The sequence below is a fragment of the Urocampus carinirostris genome, chromosome 4 (genome assembly GCF_059441175.1).
Source record: "Urocampus carinirostris isolate Australia breed hairy pipefish chromosome 4, RoL_Ucar_1.0, whole genome shotgun sequence".
In the NCBI taxonomy this organism is placed as follows: Eukaryota; Metazoa; Chordata; class Actinopteri; order Syngnathiformes; family Syngnathidae; genus Urocampus; species Urocampus carinirostris.
This window is the reverse complement of record NC_142352.1, coordinates 24,395,955-24,415,612: the sequence shown is the minus strand read 5'-3', so window position 1 is coordinate 24,415,612 and position 19,658 is coordinate 24,395,955. Positions and strand designations below refer to the sequence as shown.

The following is a 19,658-nucleotide window of genomic DNA, read 5'->3' as shown; positions in this document are numbered from 1 at the left end:
TATGCGATTGGGGGCCAGCATAGCGCATTTTTGTTGGGCCTGGTGGCTCTTTATTGCCTTTCTTTCCACCTTAAGTGAACCGTACTTGTAAGCCCGTAATCCATTGCCCCCAAATCGCATATTGATGCAAGTGGGAACCGGCAGAGCGCACTTTATTTGAGGGACGTGCCCACCTAAAATGAAGTCAACAGTTGTGGCTGTCAGTCATATTTTTGCCGTTCCTGTATTTCCAGTTAAAATGAACTGCACTCATGAGGCCACGATTCATTATCCCTAATCCCGTATTGCTACGAGTGGGGACAGACAGAAGGCACTTTTGTTTGGGAGGCTTGCCCACTTAAAATTAAATGTACAGTTGTGGCCGTAAGATATTATCCCACGTTTACCGTTGCTGAAAGTAGGGCAGATAGAGCACATTTATATTTGGGTTCTGCCCAATGAAACACAACGTTTTGGCCCACCCAAAATGACGTGCACTGGTTTGGCCCAGATCCATTATCCCAAATTGAAAACGAAGGAGAGTGGAAGCCGCCTGAGCAAATTTGTGTTATTTTTCTGTTCTTTCCGCCTTAATTCAAAGGTACCTCTACGGTGGCGACCCATTATCTCCTAGTTGACTATGGCGGAGAGCATTTTTGCATATTGTGGTTCTGGTGCTAATAAGCAGGGGACTACAATATTTTTCAATAGTGTGTCAAGTGTTAATATTTACCTAAATTACATTTCCTAAAACAAAATAATGCAAGCATATGTATTCATCCACCCATCCATTATCTCCACTACTTATGCTCACTAGTATCTTGGGACAGGGGAGACCCTGAAATGGTTGCCAGCCAGTTGCAAGGCACACAGAAACAGACAACTCACTCGCTCATTCACTCCAAGGGACAATTTCAACCGGCCAATTAACCTGACATGCATGTTTTGGGAATGTGGTAGGAAACAGAAGTGCCCGGAGGAAACTCAGGCAAGGAGAACATGCAAACTCCGCACAGGAAAGCTGGTAGCTGGATTTGAATCCATGACCTCAGAACTGTGCCGCAGATGCACTAACCACTCAGCTACAAACTTATCATTACTGCTATTTCAAAAGGTCTTCACTCATGCTTATGTCATTTTTGCATGAATGGAATGTTTACAATGAAAACAGTGCCATAATAAAATTATGCCAAAAAATGGATATACATCGTTTGGAAACACAGCGATGAAATTTAAAAAAAAATAAATGCAGTTACTAAGTCTGCTCTTCATCCACAATTCTCTCTCAGCAACAACAAAGCATTTATTTTGATCTCAGTTGTCATCTTTTGTTTAGCTCTCTGTGCCTTCTACTCCCCCATCTGATCGTATCTTTCATCATCAGTCCCTCATGCATCCCCATAGCTCGATCTATACGGTCCAATGGGTGATTTAGTGCAACATTATATTGATTGATGTCAAAATACAGTTGAAAACACCTTTAATATGCGTTTAATAAAACTTTTGAGTACAAACTATTTTTTGTGGATGTTTTTAGTAACACCACTTACTTATGGGCTTTGAACATCAAGACGATTTCATTAAACTTTGGATCTCAGAGGACAAACTGATCTGGGCTCAATGTTGTGCTTACATTCTAAATAGGACTTGTATAAGAGAATTAACTTTGTAAATTATACTAAGAGTGCTGACAAAATGTAAACCTTGTAAAATGTTAACTTTGAGTTGAAGCAGCGAGTGTTGAAATCATTTTAAAGCTTTAGCTCATGAAATGAAACACACGAACAACATAGTAATAACATAAGTTTTTTGAGGAATGCTTATAGCACTGGTATTCACGCTAATCAGTAACAAGTAGCTATCAGCTTCATAAAGGTTGATGTCCCTTGCTCTAGAATCTTGACCTAATAAACACTTAGCTATGAAATGAAATGAAATGATCTGCATTTATATAGCGCTTTTCAAGTCAATGACTTCCCAAAGCGCTTTACAATGTGCTCCACATTTCCCAATAGCGGCCTTGCAGCCATGTAAGGGGCTAACCTGCTTATTGGGGGTATTAGGGGTTCAGTGTCTTACCCAAGGACACTTCAACATGTAACACTGAAGAGCCGGGATTCGAACTGGGATCCCTTGATCCCAAGACGAGCGCTCTACCTCCTGAGCTACTGCTGCCCCTCATCAGTTAAAGCAGAAAACCTTGGCCTCAAATGCAGGTTCAAAACTTTAACTTGGAGGAGTTAGAGGATCTCAAAGGTTGAGGCTTTGAAGCTATAACTCTGAATCAATTAAAGGTTTACTGTTGAATTAGACATGGAACTTGCATTACTTAAAAAATAAAGCAACTTGAGCTTTAACTTAGAAGTTTAAAAAAGTAATAAAGCTAATGCTTTAAAGTGTTACCTCTGAGTTAGTTAAGGCTTTACCTCTGAGTTAGACATAAAACCTGCTTCACTAAATTATAAAGTAGTTTAATCTTTAACTAAAGAGTTAAAGAAAGTCAAAATTTAAATATTTAAGGCTTTACCTCTGATTTAACAATATACATATGAGTTAATTAAAACTTTTGCTGAGTTATACTTATAAACCTGCTTTACGCAAAATAAATGCAGCCTAAGCTTTAACACAAGAAATAAAAAAGCTCAAAAATTGTACCGTTTATGTTTTATTTCTGAGTTGAAGATTTACCTCTGAGTTAATTAAAATTTTGCTTCAAAGTTAGACCAAAAGACTGCCTAACTCAAAATATATAGCTACTTTACTTTAAAGTAAATAAAGCAAAACAAAAAAGCAATACCTCTGGGTTAGTTTTACCTCTGAGTAATTACAGTTTTAGCTTGGAGCTAAACCTATAAATCATAAAGCAGCTAGACTGGAGAAAAGCCCAAATGATAAAGCTTTAAAACTTTACCTCTGAGTTAAAGCTCTAAACTTTTTAAAAGTTAACACTGCAGTAAAGCTATAACCCATGAGTTAAAGCATCTAAAAAATTTAAGCTTTAAAGCTCAAGGATTAACAATGCTTTAAGTATTTACTAAATATTTAAATCAGCTTTAACCTTTGAGTTAAGTATTAACAATTTGACAATATTATTATCCTGGATGAAACGTATCAACCAAAATTCTGATTTTGGTTGGTCTATTTCTAAAAATGTGTGTGTCGTTGTGACATCACAATTATGGCTGCCACTAATGATTGTATTATTAATTGATTAATTGGTCGATTATTTTAGCAATAATCGATGAGTTGGATTTAAAAAAAATGTTTTTTTTTTAATTTTCTACTTTTTATTCAAAATATTGGACAGATTGCAATTGTTGGACAGATAGAAAAATAGTGCACAAAACAAATAGCTTAACAATAAACAAACTCACATACAAATGAATGCTATAGACCTGTAAATATGCAAGATACCTTTTTTGAAAGAAACAGCAAAAAAGAGAGGCAACATAGGAGGAGAATGCAAGTACTTCTTTCGGATCAAGAGGTCCTTGTGCATGAAAATAAGGTTTGGAGGTGCCCTCTGCCGGACCAAAATACTCCAATTTCGTCGCTGGATCAAGAGGACGTCGTGCAAAAAAGTGTGATTTCGAGTCGCTCTCTGCTAGATCTCATTGGTACTACAAGCATGTCCTTTAAACAAGCAAACTACACTAAAACGTCACAACAAAATTCAATGCACTCTTCATCGCAAAAAATTAACATGCTAAGTGACCCACAAATCACGCGAAACAACGAATCGATGTTGAAATCCATTGCCATCCATCACCCATTATCCTCGCCTTATCCCTGAATAATCAGGTGTTGGATCCCACACACATTCGTACGACTGTGCACGGTTAATGATGCGACTATAGTTCTACCAAACTAATATGACTCAACACTTGTCATTGGGAGTCATTCGATGACTCTTTCCAGTCTCAGGACAGGTTTCATACCCAAAAGCCCCCGAGCTGGTGGCGATGATTGATTTTGTCGATTCGTTGTTGCAGCCCTAATTACAAAAATACTGAATCATATGACAATCCTGTCAAAATGCTTAAACTGTGTTTTTTTTTCCCTATGTATGTATATTGTAGACCCACCTAATGTCGCCATTGCAATTTTTAATGAGACACGACAAGTCAATCACAGTAGCAGCAATGGGGATAATTTTGCAGTATGACATCAAAGAAAGACTCACAGAAAATAAGAGAAAAACACAATGAGTTTGATTCGTCAGTCCAACCAGACGCAGTGAGCAGAAAGCAGGTAGCGTATATTGACAGAGAGGTCTGGGCGCTGGCGATAACGGCATTGGCTTTGTTCCCCCGCTGGAATTGGACAGACACTTTCAGTAACGGCAACCCCACACAAATATTAAGTAAGCCTTGCCTACTTATTTATATGTGTCACATCACCTGTTGTGCTCCAAGTTATGATAATTGCTACACGTTGTTTCACAGAGTGCACGCAAGGAAGCAGCTATCAGCCAAAATGCAGAAAGCACAAAAGAAAAACAAAAAGAAAATCCATTATTTCATACTTCCAAAAAGTTCATTTCAGTTTCCACAGATGTATTTTCCATTTGTACCTAATGAAGTTGGATAACAAGTTTGGTTAAAGTTAACTTAAAGTAAATGTGACAAAATATTCTGCTTCATGACAATTCTCATATACAGAGGGACCTGGCTACTTCGCGGTTCCACATTCGCGGGTTCAGAGCTTCGCAGGTCTAAAAAATAATAATAATAAAATAAAATTATTTTTAAGAAAAAATAATAATAATATTTTTTTTCTTAAGTATTATTGAAGGGGCGTCGCTACTTCGTAGTTCCACGTTCGCGGGTTCAGAGCTTCGCAGGTCTAAAAAATAATAATAATAAAATAAAATAATAATTAAAAAAATAAAATGAAATATGTATTTGTTTTTTTTAAGCATTTTTGAAGGGGCGTCGCTACTTCGTGGTTCCACGTTCACGGGTTCAGAGCTTCGCCGGTCTAAAAAAAAATAATAATAAAATAAAATGATTTTAAAAAAATAAAATAATAATAATAATATATTTTTTTTCTTAAGTATTTTTGAAGGGGCGTCGCTACTTCGCGGATTTTCACTTTTCGCGGGTGGTTTTGGTCCCTATTAACCGCGATAACCGAGGGATTACTGTAACTCATATTATATCAACCTCATGCAAAACTGAGTTAAAGCAATGACATGGACTGACCACTCTGTCTATTTCAAAGAAAATAAAATTATAACCAAAAAAATATTCAGAAACTTGCGAATTCAACATCCCGAGCTACATTCGCAACTCAGTTGGTTAGTGGCCTTAGATGAAGTTGTGATGGCAATATATTTCTCGCAAAATTGTCAGCACAAGTCACTATGTAACACCGCCGCCATCCCCCAGGCACCAAAAACTAATTCCGTGTTTCATGGAACACCGGGACAGCAAAAAGCACTTGGGCCTGGAAATTGCCTTAATAGAGGCTGTTCCTGCAGAGGATGTCTTTTTTTCTGCTATAGCAAACAGGAACACACTCACCTGAAAGGCTTCAAAACACACACATAGAAACACATTCCCTTTTAACAATAGGAAGGTGTCAAAAGAAATCATAAACTCGATCGTCTGTCGTGCTATTGTGCGCCTTGTGGAGCCCCCACTTGGCTATCATCATCCGCCACGTACGTGGCTTGGCCTCGCATGTTGCAAGAAAATAACTGTACTTACCGGCATTGTAGTAGCGGTCCAGCTTTTCCCACAGAGGCTCGTCCTCTCGGTGGAGGATGGACAGCTTGAGGGGCTCGTAGATGGATCCTGAGAGAGGATACAAGTGTTACTCTTCCAATGTGACACACATTTTTATCCAGGCTGGTTGAGCTATTAATTTGCAATTGTTGTGGAACCTGCGAAGGTTTCAATTGTGGAAGTTGACCAAAGATTTCGCTTCAATTGCCGCACTAAGTTATAATACCGGTGTTTTAATTGATATCACTGTACAAATAAATGTGGCAAAATAAAAGAGTTACATAATATTGATTGGTTAATAATTATAGGTGTCAATGATTTTATTTCACGGGGATAGCAATGAACGGATTAAATTATGCCTAAAAACAAATAATCTAAATTCAAAAAAGAAACCACCCAAACATATTTACAGATACACATTGGTTTATAGGGATTTTAGGAAAAGAAGATATATCATGTGAAAAGTAAATAATTCATAAATAAATAAATACCCAATCTTATTTTGCACCTTTAGGGGTAGATTGTTTCTAAAATACCATGTTTTTCATTAATGGCCCCATTAAATTGTTTAATATTTATTCCAAAAATGTTTTCTAAATGAATGAATGAATAATGAACAAATATATAAATAAATCAATAAATATGGACTTTATAAGAAACGGTGCACTGACAAGAGGTCTATGTTCAATATTCTAATGTTTACTGGAATTGTAATATATGCATTTAATTGTGCCAAAAACAAAATTTCATTTTTTTAAATAAAGAACACACCTACCCCAAAAGGTTTACAGATACACTTCAGCTTGCTACCATTTTAGGGAAAGAAGAGAGCCTTTGTACAAAGCAAATAATTTACAATCATATAAATAGAATCCATAAATAATAAAAAAGTCAATATTATTCAGGCACCATCAGTAGCCTGTAGTTTCTATTTTAGCAAAAGTGGGCCAAATTTATTTAAAAATAAATAAAAACTGCTACCAAATTTCTATCATTCACTAAACTGAAATATATTTTTTCAAATACAGATTGAGATACAATAAAATTAAGTGCAAATGACCAAAAAAATAAAATTGTCTTCAAGTTATGTACAATGAAAATAATTCACAACAATTTCTGGTGTTTGATACAATAACGAATTAAGATCCTTTTAGTGGACATTGAAAATATTCTTCTGGGCTGTATCTGAACTGTGGTCCTTGCCTTTGACATTCATTCATTATCCGCACCGCTTATCCTCTATAGGGTCGCGAGGGTGCTGGAACCCATCACAGCTATCTTCAGGCAGTGGGCAGGGAGACACCCTGAAATGGTTGCCAGTCAGTCGCAGGGGACACGGGGACAGACAACTCACTCGCTCATTCACACCTAGGGACAATTTGGACCGGCCAATTAACCTGACATGCATGTTTTTGGAATGTGGGAGGAAACCGGAGTGCCCCGAGGAAACCTACGCAAGTACGAGGAGAACATGCAAACTCCACACAGGAAGGATCAATCTCATGACCTCACACGTGCTTACCACTGCGCTGCCATGCTGCCCTGCCTTTGACATAATTGGATTAAATAATGCCCAAACAAAAATTCAAAATTTCAAAAAGCACAAACCACCCCAAAAAGCTAACAGATGCAAATCAACTTGCAAAGATTTTAGGAAAATATGAGAGCTAGTGGCAAAATTGAAGAATTCATAGATAAGTAGATAAATACACAATTTAGTGGAGGAACCTTTCTAAAGTGCCATGTTTTTCATTATTTTTCCTATATAATTGTTGTATTTTTCTTTTAAATGAATAAATAAAAGAGTATTTGTTTGGAAAGAGGACACAGGGGCCGGAGGTCTATCACCACCTTGAGTCCATCCAAGCAGGAAGTTAACCAAAGATTTTGCCTCTAGTTGCACAAAATTATAATAATGGTAATTTACAAGTTATCGAGTGATAAGGGCTATAAAAATAAATGTTACTCAAATGCAAACACATTAAAGAGCGATACAATTTTTGTAAAAAATACTCATTGAATACCATTGACAGGTAAAGTTTTATTGATTAAATGTTTACTGGAAAGGCAATTGATGGATAAGATTATGCCCTAAACCAAAACTCAAAATTAAATAAAGCACAAAACAACCATAAAATGTTTGCAGATTCACGTCGGCCCTGGAAAGATTTTAGGAAAAGAAGACAGCTTTTGTAAAGAGTCAATAATACATAAAAATATAAATTATTTTATGATCTACGTTTAGTAGTGGGACTTTTCTATAACACGATGCCATTAAATTGTTTATTTATACATGTAGATATATATTGAAAATAAATAAATAAACACGCACCTTTCTTTAAAAAGGCACATGGGCAGGAAGTCTATCACCAGCTCGTGTCTATCAGTGATGAAAGTTGACGAAATATTTTGCATTTGTAGTCGCACAAATTATACTTCTGTAACTTTTAATAAATTATCAAGGGTTACACAAAAAAACATTATTTAAATAAACAAACGTCAAGAGTTACAAAGTATTAAATAAATACTAACATTTACAGTTAACCTGTCAATATTCTAACTTTTACAGGGACGGCAATGAAAGGATTAATTTATGCAATAAACCAAAACAACCCCCAAAAAGTCTACGGATACACATTAGCTTGCAGAGATTTTAGGGAAGAGGAAAAACAAATTCTGAAAAAAAAATAATAATAAAATTAAAAAAAACATTTAAAATGTTCACATTGTTTGTGTTCTGACTTTTACTGGGACGGTAATAAAAGTTTTAAAGAATGCAGCAAACCCCCCAAAAATTAATTTAAAAGCACAAAAGGTTTAAAGATACACGTTGGCTTGCAAGGATTTTCGGGAAAGAGGGAAGTTTCTCTGCAAAGTTGGAAAAAATACCACACATTTAAAGTATACACATTGTTGGTGGTTTTAATTTCTAAATCATAGTGTCTATCAATATTCATCTTAGTAATTTGTATGATGTTTATTAACGATAACTACATGGATAGATACATAGACAAATAAATAAATAGATAAAAAACTAATACATCAATAAATATATAAACACATACATAAGAGAATAAATAAGAGTGCACTATTTGAAAGAGAGCCCAGGGACAGGAGGTCTAGCACCACCTTGTGTATATCAGTGCACGTCAGATCACATGTCTGAATATTAACGCCCGATCTCCATTTCAATTAAGAAGCTGCAAGACCAAATTTGGATATGAAGAGAATATGCCTTTGCTGTAGCTGTCACAGTTATTCAAAATTTCACGAGGCCCTCAGACAATGCAATTTGTTTTCTCTTACTTTTACATCCTAAGGTAAAATGGAATCCTCCTTTTTGCAATGCATAACTCATTTCTTTTTAAATCATCAGTTTTCATTTTTTGACCACAAATGGGAAAAGTAAGACGTTCTGTAGGTTAGTGCCATATTCAGCCCGGCGGCTGAAGAAGAGTTGGAGGGAATCCCCTGAAGTCCCCTCATATTCTGACTCGTCTCACTGTCCTAGCAAATTTGCATTTTAATAGACCCGACCTCGGGTCAACAACACAAGGTAGTGAACATTTCACATTCTCACTGAAATTAGCATAATTTTCATCATATTAAAAGTTTCAAGGGATGGGGACAAAGGGGCACAATAAAGCTCTTTTGAAGAGTGTGGATTTGAAGTACAACATTTAAATTTGACTTTCTAACACTGAAACGTTCACGTGTATGTGTGCTACCATAATCCCATGACTAAACTCTCCATGTTGGCTCATTATGTGTGCCAAGTCCAAAACTACATTGATTTAGTGACGGTTGTTGGGTAAATATGGCATTCATTATTAGCGAAGCACCACGTGTGCTTGGATTATGATTTTTTTTAGCACGGAACTGAAGAAGAACTGGAAAAGCCTTTGCAAACAAACACAGAATGGCAAACCAGCCTTTGTTCTCTAAATATAGCCAATGCCAAAAACGGGAATTTAAAGTGAGATTAAAAAGTATTTGATCGTTTGCTGATTTTGTTGGTTTCCCCATTGTAGGGTAGGGCCCTGTTACCAAGGCATTTTCCCTAACAATTTCAAACTATCAACTCTGCCAACACAAAAAAAAATCCACAATTATTTCACAGGAAGTGATCAGACTCTCCAGCTAAATAATAATAATTTTAAACCACAAAGATTAATGATTTGCATATGTCATGTTTCATGTTAGAGGATTTATTTTCTCTTGTGTCTAAATTAAATCGCCCCTATTATTAACAATATTGACAATCAACCAATTGGAGAACATTAATTTGAAAAGCATCAAAAGAAACTCAACCGGTCACAGGACACGCCTCCGGTGACTCACATCAGCAGCCTTTAAAAAGAGGCGCTAACGCCTTTCTCCCTCTTTCTTCACGCGCATCTTCCTAATAAGCGAGCCCAGAGAGGGGGTACCTATTGGCCTTTGCCCCCTCTGGGACCATTAAGACCAAGAAGGTCAAAAAACAGGGCAGGCCTCTTGGCGATGAAGCGTTCCGCACGCCAATCAGGACGCCAGGCAGGCCAGTGGATCTGGCCTTTCCTGTCGGGCTGTGGTAAAGTCCTCTAGATCAGTCTTTGAAAGGAGTGGAGAAAGATCTGGCTTCAACCTTTCGGCTTCAACACCACATGAACAGAGTGTAAATCAGGGGTCACCAACCTGGTACTCCTGGTCATCAGGTGGCCCCCTAAGAACACCTGAATAACTGCTGACCAGTTCTGAAAATTGCTGACCAGTCATCATTAATTGTGATTTTCAAGGAAATTGGATTTTGAACCGGCATGAAACATCCATCACATGATCAGTTTTTTTAATATATGATGAATCCTACCCAAATTATTTTTAAAATAACCCAATATTTTTAAATGAAACCACTCAGTGCCGTTGTTATAAGTGTTTTGGGGGTGACGGAGCCTATTTTAACCCTACTTTTAATAATTACTACGTTGTAATAACATAGTAGTAACATAATAACAACATAGTAATACTATGATAACTTGTTATCCAAGAAGTGCTTTTTAAACAAGCTTCTGCTTCAGCCTACTCCCCTTGGGCTCATGTCTATGCATTGAATTATTATATTGCACACTGTTTATTAACTGCAAATATTTTCTTCTTGTCAATTTGTTGTACATGTCCTTTTTGTGTGGTAGGTCAAAAAGCCCACAACAATAAAAACAGGTAGCCCTTTGGACTAATCTGTCACAAAAAAAAAGTAACTCTTTACTATAAAAATGTTAGTGACTCCTCGTTTAAATTCACTTTGTTAATTATGGGGTATGTTGAGCAAATTAGCTAGACTATGAAATCACAAACTGGCAAAATTAACACACAGCCCACTCAGACACCTTTAAAGCGTTAGTAAAATGTTTCTTGTTAATTTTATTTTCACACATAAACACCTTGGTCGTGATATAACTACTTCCATGCAACCTCCTCAAAGAACCATTTCCATACTGTCGCATTTGTATACTTCCTGCTCCATTTTTAACCAGGGCATTTTTCCCCAAGTTGGTCAATTTTCATTGGTCCTCTAAACCTTCTGCTACTTACCCAGTCTTTGGACTTTCTGACGAGGCCCCTTTATCGCAGCCATTGTGAAAAAGGTGAAATTAAGGCCGAGTCACTCTCTGCCTCTCTCTTTCAGCTAAATCACAAATCTACAGCAGGAGGCAGTTAGTAACACAAATTAGAATTTTCACACATGCATGATTTCATATGTAATTACATGATTGTGATGTTATCAAGTCGGCGGCATGAAACAAAATTATTCAGAGACAATGAAAAAAGACATATCGCTGTCCCATTTTACCAATTTTAGAAAATATGTGTTAAAATGATTAATTCATAAATTAACAATATAACAGTATTGTGATATCGTCATCAAAAATGTACTGATATGCAATACTTATTCCAATATTAAATCAGGTTTTGATAAATAACACAATCACATATTCCTGTGTCATTGAAAAGCAGTTAGATTTTCTCTTATGTTTTAAATATTCTATCATCTTCAATCATTACTGAGTTGACGTTTTGCCTCTTTTTGTTTACAGCAAACAGGTGGTGCATTGCCTCATAAACAAAATTAACAAAGTATACACTAATAGTGTATGTCTTTATTCTTACTCCTGCACAATGTTGCAGCTAACGTCATTGCACTATAATCAGAGTAGCCCAGTCTACAACCACTACCTTGTAAATAGTACCTATCCTTATTCATTCATTCATTCATTCATTCATTCATTCATTCATTCATTCATTATCTGACCCGTTATCCTTAGTAGAGTCGCAGGGGTGCTGGAGCCCATGACAGCTATCTTCGGGCAGTGAGACAGACAACTCACTCGCTCATTCACACCTAGGGACAATTTGCACCGGCCAATTAACCTGACATGCATGTTTTTGAATTGTGGGAGGAAACCGGAGTCCCCGGAGGAAACCCACGCAAGCACGGGGAGAACATGCAAACTCCACATAGGAAGGTTTGATCTCATGACCTTAGAACTGTGCCGCACATGCACTAACCACTGTGCTGCCGTGCTGCCCACCTATCCTTATATGCTACACATTTTTGTTAATCTTATTTTTATTTTTAAAGTATTTTAACACAAGTCATCCTGGATTGCCACGTCTAATTTCATTGTAAACAATGCACACTATCTTTTAAATCAAAGACAATAAAGACATTTCTACTCTACTTTTTGATGATTAATCCAGCAAAATATTATTGTTCCCCAAGATGCACCAACATGCATGGTATTACCACCACCATCACCACCACCGCCATCAAATCTGAATGATAAAGAAATTGATTTAAATGTTCTGATTAATATAATCATCATACCACATTTTTTCCAGATAATTGCCCTTTAGTGTATTCTTGTTTCTGTCAATTCCACTTTGGGGGAAAGTAATGTAATGTCAACAAACACAAAGAACAGTTACTCAAACGTGCCCCCTTTTAAATGTCTTGCAGAATGTTGATCTGTTTTTCATAATAAGAATGTGATTCCTCGATTTTGATGGAGAGTACAAAACAAACAGAAGAACCTTATACAGCATGGGTTTGTTGGTGGCTATGTTGCAAAATGTTCCTGTTGCTCAAGATGCATCAACATGCACCACACAATTATTTTAAGCCAGGCTCTGATAACTACTGCAGAAGTGGGGGTCTCAAAATAACCCTCCCTCAAATGCTGCACATTAAAACCTCTGACCTTTCACGTTTGGACCAGTCACCGAATTCACTGTAAATGCAACCGCCCTACGTTAAAAATGTCAACAGCACGCTAACAAAGACAAAGAAGTTGACATTCGTGATACTGGAAAGAAGTGGAAAAAAGGTTAAGCAGACCTGATCTTTTTGATCGGGCTTTAAATTCCATCAGTTTCCAACCAACATCAGCCAAGCTCGCCATGGTTGCAATGTTATCACATAACGTGCCTGTAATATTTTTTCTGTTATGAAATTTCAAAATAAATAGTTATATCAAAACTTTCAACGTAAAAAAAGTTATTTTCAAATAAACGTATAAAATTACCCAAAAACGATTTGATTTTATTATGTTTCAGTGTGATTTCAATTCGTTTTGCGAATTGTGTTAAGCTTATATACGACGCTATAGATATTTACTTTGAAAAACATTGTTTCATATCCGGCTAGCCTTATAAGAACACTATCACTTTACAGCAACTGTCAACTGTCATCCTCGACAAGCACGACACTGTTGAAAACACGGAAGTCAAAATGAATCATAAAATGAATTGATTACAGGCAAATACTTGATTTTTTTCAGTAATTCATTAGATTAAATTAATTATAAGAGGTTTAAATGCCTTTGATCTCATTTAATCTCTTGTTAATCCCTTAACACTGCTATTTCCTTTTTTACCGTAAAGCCGCGTGCCGCATGACGATCAGTGTTGTTGTCAAACGACGCTGCCGCTATATACGAGATGTTCGGATCAAAATGGACTGTTTTGGGTTTATTTTTCCAAATTCTCTCCGGCCATCACACGGGTGCCCTTCAAGAATTAACTACTGAACTGTTTGGTGCCGAAAATAACGGCACGATAGCGGCGTTCGGCGACTTTAATGCCGACAAGCAAACCGACATCTTCATCATCAGGGAGCGTATGTTTTCCACCTGTCGTGGTGGAATGCTTTCGAATAATTGTATACATTTTAATACGTTTTTTTTTCCTCATTTATTATTTCTACGTTTCAGAGTCCGAACTCGTAATCTTCTTGGCTGACTCTAAACCCCCCTACTTCAAGCCCAAGGTGCACATTTCAAAAGGCATATTGCCAAGGTGACTTTTATTTCATTGTTTTCGCTTTAAACAAGCCAACTTCACGTGTATGTGACTGATTTCACTTTTTTCACCCTTAAAAGGAATGGTGCAATGCATAAAGAGCATTATGCGTTGTTTTCATTGAAATAATTGCATGGCTACCAGAAGTAATCCTAACCCTGAGGTCATAAACAAAGAAACATAATAATTGCCATTGGTTATAACATTGTACAATGTTTGTTTGCAAGGAAAATAGTCGTGGCACTCCATGATACACCTGTATTCAAAGACTTAAAATATATAAATAGGATAAAACAGAACATTAGGATATATTGTAATGGCGTGTGCCTTGAACTATGACTACTGCAGCGCGTCAATTCTGTTTTGTTTCATGCAATATCTATAAAGTGAAATTTGTAGACTGGCCTAGGTTTTTGTACAAGAAAATAGTGCTGTGACATTAGCTGGAATATTGTGCAAACACAAGAATAATGACATAAAACATGCATAATTATGATTTTATGCAGACACAAGATATATGAATATTTTTTTTTCAGTTTTGAGTGATTGTTAAGGGCAGCGACTGCTCTGGGGAAGAAGCTGTCTTCGAGCCGGTTAGTTATTTTTTTTAAGGGACCTGTAACGTCTGCTAGAGGGCAGCAGGTCAAAGAGGTGTTGGCCGTAGTGAAAGGAGTCCTCAACCAATGAGAACCCACGAGTCATAATTTTCCAAAAACTAAAAGGGTTTTTTGGTCTTCCCTGGGTCAATAATGTTGTGGTAGCAAAAACTGGCAGTGTCCTTCAGACTAAACAGAGAGCAGCTGATCATTTTGGCAGCTGTGTTGATTATCCTTTGTAAGGTTCTCCTGCCTACTACCATACACCCAGCATACCTCACCGTGATGCCATATGCCAATTTACTCTTTATTGTAGTCCTGTAAGAAGATACCAGCAGCTTTGTTTCCAGATTCTTTATTTCTTTGCACTCTCAGGAAATGAAATTGCTGCTGGGCAAACCATGGGAGCTCATAGAAGATGTGCACACCCAGGAATATGTGATTTTGTTATTTAACAAAACTGTATTTATTTTGTATTTATTATTATTCAGCCAGTATCAACATGATATCTACCGGAAATCATTTTGTCACGCGAAGCTATCGACGTGACTCGTCGCCTTTGATTGGCGCCGGGCTTTTAGACCCAACTGCTGTGTTGGGAGTCATTAGGTGACCAAACCCCCCAATTCCGACCCTTAATGCCGAGCGCCAAGCAAGGAGGCAATGGGTACCAATGTTGTCTTAGGTATTACTCGGCCGAGGCTTGAACCAGCGACCTCCCAGTCTCGGAGCGGGCGCCCTACCATCTAGGCTACCGAGCTGGTCACTGTCACATTACAATTTGCACAAATACAACCTCACACTAGTGGAACTTTTGAAAGTAGGAAGGTCACATAGGTTAACGCTTCACATGTGTTATCTACAGTGATACCGTCCTCACCAGTGTGGTGCCTGGCGATTATGATGGAGACTCCCAAATGGACGTTCTCCTCACGGCTCAGATTAACTTGATGGCGTCCTCGGTCTTCATATTTTGGGGTGATAACCAGACCTTAGGTGTGTGTATGCAATTTTATTGGTTCAAGAAAAACTATTTTGTTGAGGATTGAGATTAAGATATGCCTGGCTCTCTGCAGATATGAACGGATGGATCAGGCTGAATAAGACTTTCAGGGATCAACCTCTAGTGATGGAGTAAGTGTCAATATTTTTAGCAGTATTTTTCTTTTTCTTTGTATGTGTTCATTATGTTTTTAACACTGACAAATTCATATTGTCTTGCAGTTTCAATGGTAATATGATTCCGGATATATTTGGTGTCACAGAACAGTCAACCACGGAATTTTGCTCATTGGTCAACAGGTGAGCTGTGTTGTCTGCGGTTGCCATGTTTAGAATTATAATTTGCCACATGGGCCTTGAAGCTTGTGGATGGTACCACATAGATAAGGCTTTGTTTGATTTTGTAGTATGCAAAATGTATTCACATTTTTTCCTAATACAAAATTTGGACCTTAGAAAACCCTCAACACTGGGATTACGTTCTCTGATTTTAGAGCTCATTTAGGTAAAAATGATACACAGAACTTGAGCAAAATACCTTACTCTAAGTGCCTGCTTCAAACCTTAGTGACTGACTCCATTTTCAGTTTTCAGTTCAGGTTTTTGACCCTTTTTGGTGCTGCTATTATAGATATTTTATACTCATTATGTGTGTATCAGTTGAACTGGTAATGTGGAATACATTTCTGATTACTTAATTTGATATTGTATAGAGATTAGCTTAATTTTTGTAAAATTTTCAAAATTTTGTTTTTTTCAAGCATTTTTTTTTTTTTTTTTTTTTTTTTTTTTAGTAAAAACATATATGATTTTTATATATGGTTGGTTGGATCCTTTAACCACTTTGGTCATAGAGGTACCATTTCCATTCAAGCATCGTCTATAAAGCTGACATCGGCTGGTCCGGTCAAAAAATGAGCAGTTTATAAAGATTTATCATTTATTTTCAAAACGTTTGTGTTACTCCTTATCCTTTGAGTGATAGACCCTCCTGTATAACACCTGCTAGATAAGTTCCCCAAGTGATCCAATTTCTTGCCACACCACCAGTTAAAAGTGATTGTTATAATGAGCTGCCATAAAAAATATGTTATTTTTCCCAAAATGCTTGATGAGCGTCCGAATAATTTTCTCACTCATTTTTAGGGATCCTGTATGTCAGAGCGCTCTGAATTCACCCGTTAACATGCGCATCCCTCACTCTAATGCCTTCATTGACCTGAACAAGGACTTAACTGCTGGTAAGTTTCATACAATACCTTTATTAAAGCTGGTGATCTTGGATACTTTATGTGCTGGTTATGTTCAGTTTTAATCTGCTTATGTGAAGCGTAAGTCAATTTTGACAAATGATTTGTTGCTGTAGTTGTAGAAGATAGCACATTACAACGAGAAAAGAAAACTATTTGTTGTTTTTGCATATTGGCTCATGAATATGGGATGTGACACAAGCGCTGACTCACTGCAATCGTAATACTGAACCATGAATCAGCAACTCGGCTCCTACGTTTGGGGGGAGGAAAAAATGCTACAGCCCTGGGCTAATCGCTATGCTATTTGAATGGGTTCTTCTTTAGAGGAATTCATCCGAGCCGTAATAATCCGCATGGGGAAAAAAAACAAATGCACTTATTTAACTGATTTATCATAACAATGACAATATTTTTTTCAATGAGATTGTTAAAAACATATTGTACAATACAAATGTACAATTTGTAAAACCTTGGAGATATTTACTCATCATACTTAAAACAAATAAGAATCGACGAAACAAAACATTCAACATATAATGTAGAAAAACAAAACACAATCATCACGCTGGGCGTTTTTAGGATGCTTAGCAGAGGAATTGTTAAGTTAACACTTAATTGAAAAATCTTTGAAAAATAGATGGAGTTTATGTCAACATTTCACATTTGACTTTATGTCATTCAATACCTTCGACAGCTCGGTATGTCTATATTCCGTTTCTCTATAACTGGGCTGGCTGTAAAGGAGATGAAGCTTAGACTCAACTTTTACAAGTATTTACTAAATGATTGGTACAAGTCTGTGATGGTTTTCTTTGATATTGTTGTTTTGGTATCACTAGCAATTGCTAAATTGGTGCTTTATTTTTTCTTTGTCTTTTATTGTGTCCGTCTGCTAGGATTCTTTGCTATTCACACTGCTTATAATTGGTCCAACTCAGGAGTCACTAACCGTTTTAAACCTTGATTGCTACATTTTTGTTCCTGATAAGCACAAAGAGCTACCATTTTTGTCCCATGCATTTCTAAAATGTCAAGTTGCAATTAATAGAAGGTTAAAATAAGACCAGTCAACCACTAGAACATCTGAGTAGTATGATGGCAGAGTCATTTACATATATCAAGTATAGGTTACAATTAGGGCAGCACGGCGGAACAGTGGTTAGCGCTTGTGCGGCACAGTTCTGAGGTCATGAGATCGAACCTTCCTGTGTGGAGTTTCCATGTTCTCCCTGTGCTCGCGTGGGTTTCCTCCGGGCACTCTGGTTTCCTCCCACATTCCCAAAAACATGCATGTCAGTGTAAGTGGTTGGTCCAAATTGTCCCTGTGAATGAGCGAGTGAGTTGTCTGTCTCTGTGTGCCCTGCGACTGGCTGGCAACCAGTTCAGGGTGTCCCCTGCCCACTGCCCGAAGATAGCTGGGATGGGCTCCAGCACATCCATGACCCTACTGAGGATAAGGAGTGCAGATAATGGATGGATGGATGAGGTTACAATTAAAAATAATTTTAGCAGAATTGATCATGTATTTAAAGACACTGATCACTCCAGTTAAAATAAAATTTCATAGAAAACTGCAATGACCCTTTACTGGTGAGGTCTTTCAGAACCGATCAGGTGCATCACAAGATAAATGTAGTTCAGTCTGGTCTCTACCCTGGATTGCTTCTATCTGCGCATTTTCATACTAATCATCAACTGTGTTACAATGAATCCAAATTAGGATCGTAAACTATAATTATATATTGTCATCTGAAACGAGATGTCATTTTTCTACAGGGTTTTTGGTGACTAATATCCTGAAATATTTATACCATCCTAGTTGAAAGAATGAAAACTGCATTTGCCATTTTCTCCACCACTGAATGGGGAAATCACTTTATTTCGTTATGCACCCTTGTGTCTGGCCCAGCTAAGTGCGACACTGTCATTCATACTTAAAAAGGTTTTTTAAACTCTCTGGAAACTAATCCCCATGTTTTAGGTAATCATGGAGGATTTAGCAGTGTCAGATGTCAGGTATCGTTTTGTGGCGCATGGTTTTTAGTCCATGGGCAATTGCAGTTTAACCAGTGTACTTTTTGATTCATTTCTAATTTGTTTTAGTAAATAATGGAATTCTTTAAAGGGTTTGTCTTTGTTCTTATATATATATATATATATATATATATATATACATATATATATATATATATGGCTATCAGCCTTGCAGCAAAGGTTTGTGGTTAATATTTAATGGCTTCAACACAGATTGGGTTTTTGCATTAATTAGTTTGTTTAATTAAAAGCTTCAACTAAGAAGTAATTTGTGAATGAGTAAAACCTCAATGCAGCTGCTGTTTGTTTATGTCTTAAGGTGACATGTTCTCTTTTATATCCAGCTTATATTCATTGGGATATGTTTAACCTGTTCAGTGCCATGACGTATAAGTACATTTTTAGAAGCATTGTCTCATAGTGCCAAAACGTGTATATGTATGTATATATATATATATATATATATATATTTTTTTTTTTCCTGATAAAACAAAAAAAAATAAAGTCCTCGGCGCTGCTGATCTGTATATGTCAAGCCTCTGGGAAGGATTTCAGTATTATAAATCACCATTAAATAGCAGGAAGGGCTTTGCTCAGACCTTTGTCCAGATATCGACGAGGTTTATCGTGTCGCTTTGCTTCCTCTGTCCAGTTATTGAGAGTGTGTGGGCAGCCTGTAGAGGTCATGGTGGATCACTGTTTAGTACAACTGCCTCACAGTTTAGAGGTCC

The 19,658-nt window shown here is 37.0% G+C and overlaps 2 protein-coding genes across 4 annotated transcripts in view; one reads left to right on the top strand and one right to left on the bottom strand.

The window, feature by feature from the left end:
* The window catches only part of phkb (phosphorylase kinase, beta), a 117,948-nt gene extending 104,788 nt beyond the window's left edge, over window positions 1–13,160 (bottom strand). For 2 of the 3 annotated variants that reach the window (XM_088333952.1, XM_088333951.1), the window contains exons 1-2: window positions 13,081–13,149; window positions 5,691–5,777 (exon numbers count right to left, since the gene is read on the bottom strand). In XM_088333952.1, coding sequence (XP_088190078.1) covers window positions 5,691–5,777; window positions 13,081–13,144 — 151 coding nt within the window. In that variant the 5' untranslated portion in view covers window positions 13,145–13,149. Of the gene's footprint in view, window positions 1–5,690; window positions 5,778–11,276; window positions 11,384–13,080 lie in introns of all 3 variants that reach the window. The other variant, XM_088333953.1, reaches the window with a different exon arrangement.
* Window positions 13,161–13,614: 454 nt separating this feature from the next.
* Window positions 13,615–19,658, top strand: part of itfg1 (integrin alpha FG-GAP repeat containing 1) — a 188,503-nt gene continuing 182,459 nt past the window's right edge. Inside the window, exons 1-6 of the mRNA XM_088333947.1 lie at window positions 13,615–13,860; window positions 13,955–14,039; window positions 15,504–15,634; window positions 15,715–15,772; window positions 15,863–15,940; window positions 16,787–16,881. Coding sequence (XP_088190073.1) covers window positions 13,683–13,860; window positions 13,955–14,039; window positions 15,504–15,634; window positions 15,715–15,772; window positions 15,863–15,940; window positions 16,787–16,881 — 625 coding nt within the window. The 5' untranslated portion in view covers window positions 13,615–13,682. The remainder of the gene's footprint in view (window positions 13,861–13,954; window positions 14,040–15,503; window positions 15,635–15,714; window positions 15,773–15,862; window positions 15,941–16,786; window positions 16,882–19,658) is intronic.